General features: G+C 45.0%; 1 protein-coding gene across 1 annotated transcript in view; it reads right to left on the bottom strand.

The window, feature by feature from the left end:
• The window catches only part of LOC123765887 (uncharacterized), a 31329-nt gene that overhangs the window by 14141 nt on the left and 454 nt on the right, over positions 1-16734 (bottom strand). Inside the window, exons 2-3 of the mRNA XM_045754744.2 lie at positions 10964-11140; positions 1700-1843 (exon numbers count right to left, since the gene is read on the bottom strand). Of these exons, the coding sequence (XP_045610700.1) occupies positions 1700-1843; positions 10964-11140 (321 nt within the window). The remainder of the gene's footprint in view (positions 1-1699; positions 1844-10963; positions 11141-16734) is intronic.

Genomic DNA, 16734 nt, shown 5'->3' with positions numbered 1-16734 from the left:
AAGATTACCATCCGAGTTGCCGTCGGGGAAGTGGCTCAAATAGCCTCGGCTATCACTTCCTTTTGACGGCCGTGATGGTCAAGCGGATTAAGGCGCCCTGTAGTTACCAGTTGCGATGCTTCTGGGAGTATGGGTTCGAGTCACTTCTGGGGTGTGAGTTTTCATTCATATATATATATATATATATATATATATATATATATATATATATAATATATATAATATATATAATATATATATATATATATATATATATATATATATATATATAAATATATATATATATATATATATATATATATATATATATATATATATATATATATATATATATATATAAATATATATATATATATATATATATATATATATATATATATATATATATATATATATATATATATATGTATATAGGCCTACACTGTAATATGTACTCCAATATTACACATAAATGTAATCCTGGTACAGCACAAAAGAAGTATCTTACAGATGACCTTAAGATCTATGGTACAGAAAGAATAAAAAATTATATCGAAGTCTTACAAAGAGATCTAAATAAAACTCCACAGACAGTCAGAAGATTGGCAAAAGCTTTTCATTATTGAAAAATGCAAGACCTTGCATGTAGGGCATAACAATGCATATTATCACAACTAACATATCAACTACACTAGTATGCAGACTGATGAAGACAAAGATCTAGAAGTTTTGATCTGCCAGTAATTGAAAGTTGCACAGTAAGTAGGAACTGCAGCAATAATAATAATAAAAAATAGGAATAGTCAAACAAACTTTTGACTTCAAGGAATAGAAAGTGGTTATTCAATTGTATAAGTCTTTGGTGCACCCAATCTGTATTACTGTATCAAAGCTTGAAGACGCCACCATCAAAAGAATACATCTGCTCTAGAGAATGTACAAAACGGCAACAAAAGTCACCCCAGAACTAAGTCAACCCTCATACCAGGAATGGTTGAGAGCCAGAGGACTAACAACACTGGTAAACCAGACATGACAGGGCTGATTTCATTGAGATAATTAAAATACTGTACTGCACAAGTTTGAGGACATTAAGCCACTTCTTTAGAAAGTCAAATTTAATGCATACAAGGGGCAGCAGCTTTAAACTCAACAAGCCACAAAGTAGAACAGGAAACACGATTTTACATTCAGAGGGTTATAAACCCCCATGGGACTGCCTACCCGCAAAACTGTAAAGTAAAAACAGTCTTTGACAGACAAGTTAAGTGCAGGTCAAAATCCAGCTATAAAAAAAAAAAAAAAAGTCCTCGGGGAAAAATAGGGGGACCTTCAACTAGCTGCCAGCTTCCTGTTCCCATCAAGGCCACTAGAAAGATGGCATCATTCAGGTAAATTCTGGTATATAAAAACCCACTCCTTTGTCCATATATAGATTCTAACATTGGTGAGAGACAAAATTGTGACTTGACAACAATTGCAGCAACTGGTACATGATAACCTCATCACTAAGTAAGCAATTAAAAATGATAACACTCCGAGGGTTACAATACACACATATGAAACAGACAATAAAACCGAACATTTGAAATTGGTGATTTTATTATAAAATGGCAATGTTTAAAAACTAAGGGTAAGATGCAGCAGAGGGAATAAGACACGTACACAGAATACTACCCTGCTCACAGAACTTTTAAAGTTGAGGATAAAAAAAATTTACCCAGCAACAAAGATGGTGTCTTCATTACATTGCTGCATTCCAACCAACATGCATGCCACTGCCCCAGATCGCTCATCATTACTGCATGATCCATCACTCACGATTTCAACTTTCTTCGGCAGTGTCTCTCTCCACTTCTCATACCTGCAATGAAATATGCTTATGTGATGACAACAAAGTGACTGCATTGAAATGTAGAATGTATAAAGATGGTACAGCGACTACATGAAGCACAAGAATGTACGCTGATGGAACAGCGAATACATGAAGCTGATGAATGTATGATGATAAAGCGACTACATGATGCTGTATAGTGTACGATGATGAAACAGTGACATGAAGCTGTAGAGTGAATGAAGATGGTACAGCTGTGGGAAAATTTACCAGTGGGATTTGTATTATTTTTTCAGTTATTGTCAGCTTTACTTATGCCTATGCCTTCTCATCTCTTCACAATCAACTTGATGATGGTCCAGAACAGACCAAAACGTCATCGTCTTTTCATCTTCTAGTGTGTGGTTTGGTCAACATTTTTCAGCCACGTTATTGTGACTCATCATCTGAGTATAGATTAAATTTTATCACACCGATAAACCTCCTTCACAAACTTGGGGGGGTTTATAATATCAATTACACAAGAATTAACCCATTAGTTGCTTGGATTGATTATATTAAAGTGAATTTATGTTATTTAGATCTACTAATTATCATTGCTATTATTTAAAATACACCACAGCTTTGCTGTTATAGTAGTAGAAGTTCTCAGTAGCCAGTTCGGACTCGATTCGGTCACGTGGTCTATGGAGTCTCTAGTGAGCAGGATCGGACAAGATTCAGTCACGTGGTCTAGCATCTCTAGGCGACGATCCACAATTGTAACCTACAAATGTCTCAATTTACCTTCCACCTAATTACACCATGAAATCTACTACAGTGTACAGTACATACAATGTGTTCATATTATCAATGGAATGATCAGTAATCACTTTTGGATTTAAGATGGTATTAAATATTCTCACCAGTATTTTGGTGTTTACACGTATCATAACAAATGATGAATTTATATATACAATGAGCTCATGTACTGAAAATATAACGTCACCGGAAAGACACTTATCTTGGGATCTGGTGTGCAGTAATATGATTGTTAAACACTTGCGAAATAACGTAAAAGTTAAACAATCGTGAAATCTCAACCAAACACGTTCAGTTCTAAGATGGCCAGCCCCCCCTCTCCCGACTGGAGGGGATCTCATTCCCAGATGCGTTATTCTTGATTTCCGGAAGGAGTGGCTTTATTGAGTTTATTTAATTACAGTGCTTAATCACTATCGAACCCCGCTCTATCGAATTCCCGGATGATCCGAACAAATTAAATTCGGTACTAAATGTTCAGTGGAACATACAAATTTTCGATTAAGTGAGGATTGTTCGTCCAAGCGATCACGAGACCGAGTTGTCATTGTTGATGACAGCCACTGTCATCAACTATGATTCACCAAAGTGTAAACAGTTGTACAGAATTTTGCTTACCCATTGTTTCCAGTGAGAAATGGTTGAAGGATGATAAAATGGTGTCAGGGGTGGCAGGTGGTGTCAGGGGAGGCAGGTTGTATTAGATGTCAGGGGAGGCAGGTGGGGTCAATGGTGAGCTCTGGTTATCAGTTATCAGCTAGTTGGCAACACATTGCTGAGGTAATCCCAGGCAGGGTACTGTTAACTGGCGCCCAAAGCTATCAAACAACTTTCCAAGAACTGAACCCCGGGATGTGTACACTCACGGGGACCTAGCAGGGGGAACCACCAGAATAATACTCAGAACACAAGGGACACAGGGGGCAAGAACGAAGGCAGACCCACCACCAGGTAAATAAATAAAAATAAAAAGAAAACCCTGCAAGAGGACAGCGTACCCAGGCAGAACAGAGCCGGCCATCATATAGGTGAAAACAAACTGTGCAGCACCCTGCGCCCCACCAGTGCAAAACTGCCCCTTACCCTGCAACCCGTTCTCGCAAATTCGTAAAGTCAATATTGACTTATTAACTACGTGCATAGGTGATATACTAAACATAATAGATACCCCTAAAAAGATTCATAGAAAACACCGACCTTGCCTAACCTTGTTAGTATCTTAAGATAAGCATCTTATTGCTTCGTAATTACAATTATTACTTAACCTATACCTATTATAGGTTAGGTAATAATTGTAATTACGAAGCAATAAGATGCTTATCTTAAGATACTAACAAGGTTAAGTAAGGTCGGTGTTTTCTATGAATCTTTTTAAGGGTATCTATTATGTTAAGTATGTCACCTATGCACATATTTAATAAGTCAATATTGACTTATTAAATTTGCGAGAACGGGTTGTACCCTGAGGCTAACAAGGGAGACATTACCCCCCTATCAAGCAGTAAACAGCCTAGCAGGGGCAGAACCCCAAGGAACTTATTGGAAGGTGGTCCCAAGTCCCAAGGGCAGTACTTACAGGGCACCTAGGGAAGGGAACCCTAGGCGCATGCAGCCCAAGTACTGGAGACTCACTCCCGGCTCACACACCACCTAGAAGACAGACACCACACTCTAGGTACAGTGCTGAAACAACTAATGGATCCGGAGCACACAACCGGTGCCTGTAGCATCAGCCGAAGAACTGATGGGTGGATAGCCGGCGTGAGCGGTCTGGGGCTCCCCCTTGCCCCTCCCGGGGAGGGGTGGAGCTGCGCAGACAGCGGCGCAGTGACGTGTGATGTCATACTAGTTTGCTTGTTTTCTGTTGGGGAGTTCTATCCACTAGTTCGGCTTTTGGTAGCAATTTTAACCAGAATAGGGGTTTGTTTTGGAATGCTTACTTTTCTGGATGCTTGACCCGGTCGATGGCAGACATAGAATGCTTTCAACCACACGGAGATTTCTAAAGGCCATTGCTCCCCTTGCCTCTCTGAGGGGGCCAGGTTCTGGCCGTGGTCCTCGGTAGGCCCTAGAACTCCATACACATGACTGATGCCAAAGTCTGACATTAGCATATCAGCCTGGTATAGCTCCGGGGAGCCGATGGGGTTTCCCCCCAGAAAATTAAACAAATATTAACCATGATGGTGCAGTTATCATATGTTGATTCACAGGGTAATGATGTTATTATGTGTTAATTAAACTATTACTGCTAAGTTTTGCACGAATGATACTAATATGGACATAATACTTCTATGTATAAGTGGTGGAGTTTACCTTAACACATGAAAAAGTCCTGCAATTGTTTCATTATTCATAACTATACAAATGAGTTTATCCTTGCGAATGTTACTTACTACTTGGTCTCTCTTTTGCTACTTTCCCTGGCCCTTGCTGTGTCATTGACCTCAATAGTTCCTTTGTTAAGTTTCACAATTGTAATTCTAGTACTCTTTCAGACCTGTCTGCCTTTAGGGAGGCTCTAACCCCCGCCATAGACAGTTTTCTAGAAATCTCCACCTTCCTCATCGCTTCAAGTTTGTCCTTGCCTCCCTGAAAGCTAGTAACTCTATTGTTATCCTTTCTTCAGACAAAGGCAATTTGGTGAATGTTCTTTATCATGTAGACTACAGTACAGCACCTCCAAAAGGCTGATGTTTTGCCCCTGACTCCCGTACATATGCTCCTCTGATTTCTAACCCTTTGGATTGCCTTAAAACTTCTTTTAACAACAAATTAAGACAGTTTTCAAGTCTCTGTCCTCCAGACTTTGATCTCGTAAAAATGTTTCTATATCATTTGCCCTACTCTTCCATATTTCTAGAGAAAATTTATTTGTGAATGTCTAAAATTCCCAAACTTGGTGTTCCTCTTATTAAACACCTCTTATTCCTCTTATTCTCTTGGTGCACTAATAGACAAATTTAAGGTTCTACGTCAACAAGAACCTGGAACATGCTTGGTACTGAGTGCTCCAGTTTCAGAAGAAAATGTATCAAAAGTTAGTATCGTGGGTAAGTGGGAATATAGAATATTGATGAGTATTTAGTATTTTGCTGAAGTTCTGTGTGTGTTGCATTAGTTTTATTAATTTGTTGTGGAAGTGGAATAACAAGGCATATAACCCCTTGGAAGTATTCATATCTCACACAAATCTTTAAAATAGCCAGAACAAGTTGAGCAGAAATCTGCAAACCAATGTGTTTAACCTCACATATTGTAAGGGATCAAATTGTTCACCATCTCGCAACACAATCTTGTAAAAGCCACCCATCGTGGTTTTATCAAAAATAATTCCTGCATTACAAACCTGCTAGTATTTCTGGGGGGAGCCCCGTCGGCTCCCCGGAGCTATCCAGGCTGAATGGATATGAATAACTTTCTGGCATCGGTCAATGTGCTTGAATTTCTTGCCTTACGGGGACCACGAGCCAGAACCTGGACCCCTCAGAGTAACACGAGGAGCAATTGCCTATAGAAACGTCCTAATATTTCTTCAATCAAGAGCCTCTGTTGGCTACCTTCTGCATGCACCAGCCTTTGTCACTCTGGCAGTACTGAGGTTATCACAGCCAGCATGGATACACACATTTTCTGTGGAGAGCCCCATCGGCTCCCCACAAAGGCCCCAGTGCCTGGGGCCAGCTAAGTGCCTGTAGGACTCATTCATCCTATTGGCCCTGGAAAGCCCTGTTGGGCTCTATTGTACCATGGATACTTCCGAGCACACACTCACCTTGTGCAAATTCGAGGGTTATTCGTCGCCACGGATGGCAACGAATAACCGTACTGGAGTAAACGATATGGAAGAAAATGCAGAATAGAACCAGTGAAGAGCAGAGGTGCCATAGGCACAATCAGAGAACACTGTATAAACATCAGAGGTCTGCGGCTGTTCAACGTCCTCCCAGCGAGCATCAGAAATATTGCAGGAACAACCGTTGACATCTTCAAGACAAAACTAGACTGTTTTCTAAAAGACGTTCCGGACAAACCGGGCTGTGGTGGGTATGTGGGCCTGCGGGCCGCTGCAAGCAACAGCCTGGTGGACCAAACTCTCACAAGTCAAGCCTGGCCTTGGGCTGGGCTTGGGGAGTAGAAGAACTCCCAGAACCCCATTAACCAGGTATCAACCAGGATAGCATCCTGCCTCAGGATGACTATCATCATTACTGCCTTCGCCATGCTGCTTGTTGGGTTGAGGACACCTACGACCCAGAGTCTATGGGAATACCGTATTCTACGGGATCAGGCAGCTGCTGTGTTGCATGAATGGTTCTCGCCAATGCAACGGGCCAGGTTGGTTACCTGTTTGGAAGCCCTGGAGCTGCCCCACTTGGGAATGTAGGTCGCTTCGGCCTTGGTTCAGTTTACGCCTCCTTTTCCCTTCTGGGTGGGTTCGTCCCTGCTCCACTTTCCCCTCCTGCTTCTGGCTCCCAAGAATCTGAGTGTTTCGCAGTCAGGGCAGGGTGAGGCTCGGGGCAGGGTGATGCTCGGGGTAGGGTGAGGCTCGGGTGGCTTTGGGGGCTGCCCCTTCTGATACGAGTAATTACCTAAGTGTAATTACCTAAGTGTAGTTACAGGATGAGAGCTACGCTCGTGGTGTCCCGTCTTCCCAGCACTCTTTGTCATATAACGCTTTGAAACTACTGACGGTCTTGGCCTCCACCACCTTCTCACTTAACTTGTTCCAACCGTCTACCACTCTATTTGCGAAGGTGAATTTTCTTATATTTCTTCGGCATCTGTGTTTAGCTAGTTTAAATCTATGGCCTCTTGTTCTTGAAGTTCCAGGTCTCAGGAAGTCTTCCCTGTCGATTTTATCAATTCCTGTTACTATTTTGTACGTAGTGATCATATCACCTCTTTTTCTTCTGTCTTCTAGTTTTGGCATATTTAATGCTTCTAACCTCTCCTCGTAGCTCTTGCCCTTCAGTTCTGGGAGCCACTTAGTAGCATGTCTTTGCACCTTTTCCAGTTTGTTGATGTGCTTCTTAAGATATGGGCACCACACAACAGCTGCATATTCTAGCTTTGGCCTAACAAAAGTCATGAACAACTTCTTTAGTATATCGCCATCCATGTATTTAAATGCAATTCTGAAGTTAGAAAGCATTGCATAGGCTCCTTGCACAATATTCTTAATGTGGTCCTCAGGTGATAGTTTTCTATCTAGAACCACTCCTAGATCTCTTTCTTTATCAGAATTCTTTAAAGATTTCTCACATAATATATAGGTTGTGTGGGGTCTATGTTCTCCTATTCCACATTCCATAACATGACATTTATTAACATTAAATTCCATTTGCCAAGTGGTGCTCCATATACTTATTTTGTCCAGGTCTTCTTGAAGGGCATGACAATCATCTAAATTTCTTATCCTTCCTATTATCTTAGCATCATCAGCAAACATGTTCATATAATTCTGTATACCAACTGGTAGATCATTTATGTACACAATAAACATCACTGGTGCAAGAACTGAACCCTGTGGTACTCCACTTGTGACATTTCTCCATTCCGATACATTGCCTCTGATTACTGCCCTCATTTTTCTATCAGTCAGAAAATTTTTCATCCATGATAGAAGCTTACCTGTCACCCCTCCAATATTTTCCAGTTTCCAGAACAACCTCTTATGTGGAACTCTGTCGAAAGCCTTTTTTAGGTCCAGATAGATGCAGTCAACCCAGCCATCTCTTTCCTGTAATATCTCTGTGGCCCGATCATAGAAACTGAGTAAATTCGATACACAGGATCTTCCTGATCGAAAACCATACTGTCTGTCTGATATTATATCATTTCTCTCCAGGTGTTCTACCCATTTAGTTTTGATTAGCTTTTCCAATACTTTCACTATTACACTTGTCAATGATACAGGTCTATAATTGAGGGGGTCTTCCCTGCTGCCACTTTTGTAGATTGGAACTATGTTAGCCTGTTTCCACACGTCTGCTACGATTCCTGTACACAGGGATGCCTGAAAGATCAGGTGAAGTGGAATGCTGAGCTCAGATGCACATTCTCTCAGAACCCATGGTGAAACGCCATCTGGGCCAGCTGCTTTGTTCCTCCCGAGCTCCTTTAGCATATTTTCCACTTCATCTCTAGACACCTCTATCCGCTCTATGTTGTTCTCTGGAATTCTTATTGTGTCTGGTTCTCTGAAGATTTCATTTTGTACAAACACACTTTGGAACTTTTCATTTAATGTTTCACACATTTCCTTTTCATTTTCCGTGAATCTGTTTCCCATTTCCAACCTCTGGATATTATCCTTTACCTGCAATTTGTTGTTTATGAATTTGTAGAATAGGCCCGGTTCTGTTTTACATTTATCTGCTATCCCTTTTTCAAAATTTCTTTCTGCCTCTCTCCTTACTGCTGTATAATTGTTTCTCGCATCTTTGTATCGCTGGTATGTTTGGGGGTTTGGCCTCTTCCTATACTGATTCCATTTTTGTGTCTTTTGGTCTCTTGCCCTCTCACAATTTCTGTCGAACCAATCCTGTTTTTTGGTCCTGCATCTCTGTTTTGGTATGAATGTTTGTGTGCCTTCCTCGTATAGTTTTAAAAATTTGGCATACATTTCATTTACTTCCCTGCCTAGCAACAATTCTGTCCAATTACACTCATTAAAAAAATTTCGAAGTTCCCCATAGTTGCCTCTCTTTAAATCGAGTTTATCAACTGTTTCAATGTCCCCATTTTCTTCTAGATGATATCTTAAAGCATATTTAATGTCTGGAGGTTATCGAGCCTCTCTCTTTCGCCGAGACTTCCGAGTCTTCACTTTATTGTGAGTCCAGCAGACTCCCTTCTTTGAAGCCTTTTGAAGCCTTTGAAGCCTTCCTTGGACTCTGCCATTCCTTCTAGGGCAGTGAGCGTGGATGAGAGCTCTGCTCCAGGGCCTTTGTCAATGGTTTCTGGGGCTCGAGGGGAGCCCAAGTGGAGCTCTTGAGTTCCATTTGACTCCGCTTGGGCCCTTGTGCCCCTTGCGCAGGGGCTGCTTCTGCATGGGAGGGTTTTTTTTTGTACCCACCTTCCCTTTATGAGTTTGAGTTGGGTGGGGCTTCCCCCTGAGTTTGTTTCCGGGTGCCTTTGGGTTCCTCGGATTCATCTTTCCAGAGGTTTTCTTCCTCTTTGAATTTCCCCTGTGGAGATTCGGGAGGCTATCAGTGCCTACCTCCCGTGGGACCCAGTTTATGCCTTGGTGATGAATCCTGCTTCCTTTGAGTTCGGCTCTTCTTCCCCATATTGGATGCGTTACGAGGTTTCAGAGTCTTCCTGGCTGGAAGACTCTGTCAATTCTCTCGTGTGGCTTTTGTCGTACCTGCACTCTTGAATGCCGGGAAGTTTCCATGGTGTTGCGGGTGTTCTTTGGGGGCTCTCAGGAGTTTCTCTATGAGTGCCTCTTTGCTCCTGCACTTCCTCAGGATGCAAGTCTGATGCAGTTGCATACTCAGGTCTCCTCTCTTTTGGCTGCTTCAGTGGCCGATGACTTTCGGACTCGTGGTCATTTGGTCTCTGTCTTGCACTTCTTTGGTCTTCTGGAGCTGTCTTCTGATTGACTTTCAGAAAATGCAGGGGCACAGGGTGAGGTGTCCTCGGCTGGGGTAAGTGTCTCAGTTGCTGTGTCGTCTGCCATGCTGAAGCTGTTTGCGCCGATCCTCCAGGAAGAGGTTTCCATGTTTTTCACCTCCTGTCTCGTGTGTCAGCAGGCTGTGCTGACTCTCTCCTTGGATTCAGCTTGGGGTCTGGCTCTGCAGTCTTCTTTGCCATATTGTTTTCTATTGTTTATGAGAACTGTCTCAGTTTTTGTTGGCAGCTTCGACTAGTTGCCAGCCTATTTTTTATTTGTTGATTCTCTGGGAGGGTCGCTCCTGGCCCTCTCGGCCGGGTCAGGCCAGGGCAGACCTGTGGTACAGTTTCTGAATTGGTGGTGTCCCTGGTGCTTTCTTCGTCTGGGTGGTGTGATGTTCACTTTGCACGGAGGTCAGGCCCTTGGGGTTGACCTCGGCCCTTTCGCGGGTCTCCCCATTGGCAGGGCGACCTTTGGCAGTCCCTACCAGGGACTGGCTTTGGTCCCTGGTAGGCGAAACAAAACTTCTGCAACTGATGAAACCTTTAAGTATAGAGCAATCTCAGCAAGATAGCCTCAGGTAATCACTGGGGTGACTCCCCAAAAGAAAACACATGAGCTATTATAGTTTGCCATGTTTTCCACATTCAAAGGTTAGTTATTTTATAGTTAGAGTTATTCAGGAAAGACATATCCACAGAACAAAAATGTAATTTTTACTAACTCACAGTTTCTTATGAAGGTCATTGACAACAACAACGATGCTTCTTATTTCCCGAGTTTGGTCGAAGGCTTGAATCCAGTGTGTTATAAGAGGGCAGCTCCCTATAGGAAGTAAAGGCTTTGGCACACCAATAAGATGAGAGAACTGTCCGCTGCAATCATTTCTCAAGTCTTGCTCCAATCTGTAAATAAAAATGCTACAGTACTGTATTTCAGTTCCTCCATTTACTTCATCTTTACAAATGCTGTACTGTACTGTACTTTCTAAATAGCAGGTCTCCCTATTTTTAATCTGTTTTCCACAGTATTTAAAAGCAATGATGATAAGTTTGAATAAAATTAGCAGTCAATTTGATTCATGATATTTACAATGAACCTATGAACATAAAAGTGCAGGTGCAGAAAACTTGTTAGCAATATGAGGCATGATGATGACCAAACCACACATCAGAAGATAGAGATGACAACGTTTCGGTCCGTCCTGGACCATTATCAAGTCCACTGTGGTCCAGGACAGACAATAAACTTCGCCATCTCCTAATCTTCTGGTGTACGGTTTGGTCATAATATCTACATCCATGTTATTGTGACTCGTCGTCTGCATATGAGGCAGCTCTTGTTTACATCCACCCAAACTTGTTCATATATATGTGTAACCTTTGCTTGAAGCAATCCAGCAATCCCACCTGCCTGGTTTCCTGTTGCCAGGCTCCCATTTCCCCAGGTTGTCTGTAGTATCATGAAGTCTAGCTAGCCTATGGTCTTCCCTTTGGCCCATGATGTTTGTCAGTACGTACATGGCTTTGGCCGCTTTCTTTTCTAATGTTATGGGCTTATATTTGGGCTCTGGGGTTTGACGTTCTGACAGAGTGCTAGCTGCCCGGTATTTGGTTAATGTTTCTGGGCCCAGTCGGTCATGTGCGGCTTTGAGCTGTGTCACCCAACCTGGTTTATCATCTTCATCTCAAGTGCCTACAAACTCTTTTCCTTTATGGTAAGTTCCTTTCTTGTTCTCTGTGCTCTGTGCTTTCTTGCATCTCTGTGCTGTGCACAAGAGGCTCCCTCCAAAAATCTTGTGTTGAATGTAACGAAAAGACAAATTATGGAGGAACCCCAGTCAGTCCATGTCCCCGCCCTCAAGGTTTGTCAATTCATTGAGGGTTTGTTCATCAGGTCCAGAACTGCCTTGCTGGAGATGGCTGGGCCACCTAGTGGTGATACTGAAGACTAATGAGTTCCGAGCTTGTTTGAGTGAATCCCTTGTAATGTGCAACTCATTTGCAGTAGTAGTTTGGCAGTTTTTCAAGGCTTCCAATATTGAGGTGGTAGATTGTCACCTGCTCTCTGCACCTCTGTAAGGGGGTTCAGGTTCTGTCTCTGGTCCCCTGCAGGCCAAACAGAACTAGCCATGGCTGATGTGACCTTTTAGAATGAAGCAAACTCAGGAAGATAACTTCAGGGAGCCACAAGGGGTGCACTCAAAAAAAGAAAAAAAAAAAAATCAGCGTCGAATGTAATGAAACACCATTTTCTGGGCGAGTCCTGAAGGCTCCCAAGAGCTATCCAGGCTGAATGGATATGTATATCTTTCTGGCATCAGTCAATGCATGGAGATTTTGCCTACTCCATGCATTGGAGTAGGCAAAAATCCAGAACCTGGACCCCTCTAGAGAGGCCCCGAGGAGCAATGGCCTATAGTTAACATAATAACCATGTGGTCAACCTGAGAGACCCGAGCCTGGGAACAGGAAAGAAGGGAAATCGGGTCAACCCAAAGCGCATCCCTGGCCACTGAAGCTGCGGCACACAAATAACAGCGGAGAGCCGCAACCGGACAACACATGATGCATCCCTGGCCTGACCAACCAAGCATCAACAACCCAAGGCCCCCTCCAAAATGCAGTCATTTTATTCTTCGCCAGAAAAGGAGACAGCTGCAATCGAACAAAGCAATCACCAGGACCAAAGGAGCAGAAAATCCCTGCGTCAGAGGAGAGCACGAAGCTCCCTGTCCCAACTCCCAGAGACCAATGCCAACAGGAAAAGAGCTTTAGAAGAACAATTCCGAACGAAAGGGGCCACAACAAACCGAGGAGAAGAGAGAAACGAGAGTACCTGGTCCAAAGACCAGGACGGCTCAGGAGGCACATGAGCAGGCCGGAGGTGAAACAACGCCCGAGACAGCTTGTGGAACGGGGCAGAAGTAACATCAACACCGAAAGTAAGCCGAAGTGGCTCCGCCAGTGCCGCACGATATGAGGCGACAGTATTCGGCATAAGATGACGGTCCTGGAACAACCAAGAGAGAAAGGACAGCACAATCCTATCAGAGACTGAAGAATACCTACGCAGTGATAGGAAGAACTGGAAGGATCGCCAAGAAACATCATACTGCTGCCGAGACAAAGCATGCAGGTGGGAGACCAACAACAAAGCCACCTGCGCACCATACAAGTGTTGATAAACCCGAGTCAAAACCTCCAGACGCGAAGACTCGAGGAGAAGACCGAACCAGCCTCGTACGGGGCTGGACCGATCCGCTGAAAACGGCGGAGCCACGGGAAGAACCTCAGGTTCGGACACCGTGCAAGCAGCGCCTGAAACCAAGGCCGAGCCGACCACCAAGGGGCCAGAAGGACAACTCTTCCCGGTTAAGTCTTCAAGCAAGCCAGGACCTGGAGCAACAGCTGAACCAGAGGAAAGAGGTACAGGTGACCCCACCTCGTCCAGTCCTGCCTGAAGGCGTCGACCCCGCCTTCAGGCAAATTTTTGCCTGAAGCTGCCAAAAAACAAATTTTTGGCAGCTTTGTTTACAATTATTGACAATAGTTAATGAGCTCCGAAGCACCAGGAGGCTGTTAATAACAATAATAACAGTTGAGTGGAAAGTTTCCATGCTTGAAAATTGTTTAATAATTGTAACCAAAGCAGTCAAAAGATTGAGGAAAGATGTACACGTTCGTAAGTACTAGCGTAACCGCTTTGTGAATCTGGGCCCAGGTTCTAGTGGTATGCCTGCAAAACATAGAGCGAGTACCTCAGAGAAGTCATCCATGCCTGATGTTATAATGGAAGGGGACACCCCTTCCAAACACTAACACCTCCCCTCCTCCCCTACCCCCTCTTCACTGTCTTCCATACTCCAACAAGTCATTAATAAAGGTAAGCTATAACTTGTACATACTATAGAACAAAATATTTGTGTGTATTATGTAGGAAATGTATTTTGAAGTTAATATTTTTGGGAGTGTAGATCGGATTAATTAAATTTACATTATTTCTTATGGGGAAAATTCATTTCGGGTTGCAAATTTTTGGCTTGCAACCCATCTCCAGAAACTGATTAAATTTGAAAACCAAGGTATCACTGTAAATAAAAATATAATAATATAGTATATGTAGAGAACATGCTCAGTGGGTATTTTGGTAGTTTAATGTCAACCGACATCAGTGGATGACATCCGACTGATGTTAAAGTGACCAAAAATGCCCGCTGGATGTGGGTTTACATAATACTGTACTGTACATCCTAGGTTAATACTTAATGCTAGAAATATACTTTAGTTACATTGGAAAACATTGTTGAATCTTAAAACAAGAATAAAATACTTACTGTCAGTACAGCACTGTACTTAAAATTAACAGGTGGATTGCCACCACCCAGGTATCACAGGGACCTAGCTGCCACCACCCAGTTATCACTGAGACCTAGCTGCCACTGCCCAGGTATCACTGGGACCTAGCTGCCACCACCCAGTTATCACTGAGACCTAGCTGCCACTGCCCAGGTATCACTGGGACCTAGCTGCCACCACCCAGGTATCACTGGGACCTAGCTGCCACCACCCAGTTATCACTGGGACCTAGCTGCCACCACCCAGGTATCACTGGGACCTAGCTGCCACCACCCAGGTATCACAGGGACCTAGCTGCCACCACCCAGGTATCACAGGGACCTAGCTGCCACCACCCAGGTATCACTGGGACCTAGCTGCCACCACCAAGGTATCACAGGGACCTAGCTGCCACCACCCAGTTATCACTGGGACCTAGCTGCCACCACCCAGGTATCACTGGGACCTAGCTGCCACCACCCAGGTATCACTGGGACCTAGCTGCCACCACCCAGGTATCACTGGGACCTAGCTGCCACCACCCAGGTATCACTGGGACCTAGCTGCCACTGCCCAGGTATCACAAGGACCTAGCTGCCACCACCCAGGTATCACTGGGACCTAGCTGCCACCACCCAGGTATCACAGGGACCTAGCTGCCACCACCCAGGTATCACAGGGACCTAGCTGCCACCACCCAGGTATCACTGGGACCTAGCTGCCACCACCAAGGTATCACAGGGACCTAGCTGCCACCACCCAGGTATCACTGGGACCTAGCTGCCACCACCCAGGTATCACTGGGACCTAGCTGCCACCACCCAGGTATCACTGGGATCTAGCTGCCACCACCCATGTATCACAGGGACCTAGCTGCCACCACCCAGGTATCACTGGGACCTAGCTGCCACCACCAAGGTATCACAGGGACCTAGCTGCCACCACCCAGGTATCACTGGGACCTAGCTGCCACCACCCAGGTATCACTGGGACCTAGCTGCCACCACCCAGGTATCACTGGGACCTAGCTGCCACCACCCAGGTATCACTGGGACCTAGCTGCCACCACCCAGGTATCACTGGGACCTAGCTGCCACCACCCATGTATCACAGGGACCTAGCTGCCACCACCCAGGTATCACTGGGACCTAGCTGCCACCACCCAGGTATCACTGGGACCTAGCTGCCACCACCCAGGTATCACTGGGACCTAGCTGCCACCACCCAGGTATCACTGGGACCTAGCTGCCACCACCCAGGTATCACTGGGACCTAGCTGCCACCACCCAGGTATCACTGGGACCTAGCTGCCACCACCCAGGTACCACTGGGACCTAGCTGCCACCACCCAGGTATCACAGGGACCTAGCTGCCACCACCCAGGTATCACTGGGACCTAGCTGCCACCACCAAGGTATCACAGGGACCTAGCTGCCACCGCCCAGGTATCACAGGGACCCAGCTGGCACCATCCAGGTATCACTGGGACCTAGCTGCCATCACCCAGGTATCACTGGGACCTAGCTGCCATCACCCAGGTATCACTGGGACCTAGCTGCCACCACCCAGGTATCACTGGGACCTAGCTGCCACCACACAGGTATCACTGGGACCTAGCTGCCACCACCCAGGTATCACTGGGACCTAGCTGCCACCACCCAGGTATCACTGGGACCTAGCTGCCACCACCCAGGTATCACTGGGACCTAGCTGCCACCACCCAGGTATCACTGGGACCTAGCTGCCACCACCCAGGTATCACTGGGACCTAGCTGCCACCACCCAGGTATCACTGGGACCTAGCTGCCACCACCCAGGTATCACTGGGACCTAGCTGCCACCACCCAGGTACCACTGGGACCTAGCTGCCACCACCCAGGTATCACAGGGACTTAGCTGCCACCACCCAGGTATCACAGGGACCTAGCTGCCACTGCCCAGGTATCACAGGGACCTAGCTGCCACTGCCCAGGTATCACAGGGACCTAGCTGCCACTGCCCAGGTATCACAGGGACCTAGCTGGCACCACCCAGGTATCACTGGGACCTAGCTGCCACCACCCAGGTATCACTGGGACCTAGCTGGCACCACCCAGGTATCACTGGGACCTAGCTGGCACCACCCAGGTAAACAAATCCCAGGTATCACTGGGACCTAGCTG

The sequence above is a fragment of the Procambarus clarkii genome, chromosome 37 (assembly GCF_040958095.1).
Source record: "Procambarus clarkii isolate CNS0578487 chromosome 37, FALCON_Pclarkii_2.0, whole genome shotgun sequence".
NCBI classification, from domain to species: Eukaryota; Metazoa; Arthropoda; class Malacostraca; order Decapoda; family Cambaridae; genus Procambarus; species Procambarus clarkii.
This window is presented reverse-complemented; position numbering and strand designations above follow the sequence as displayed.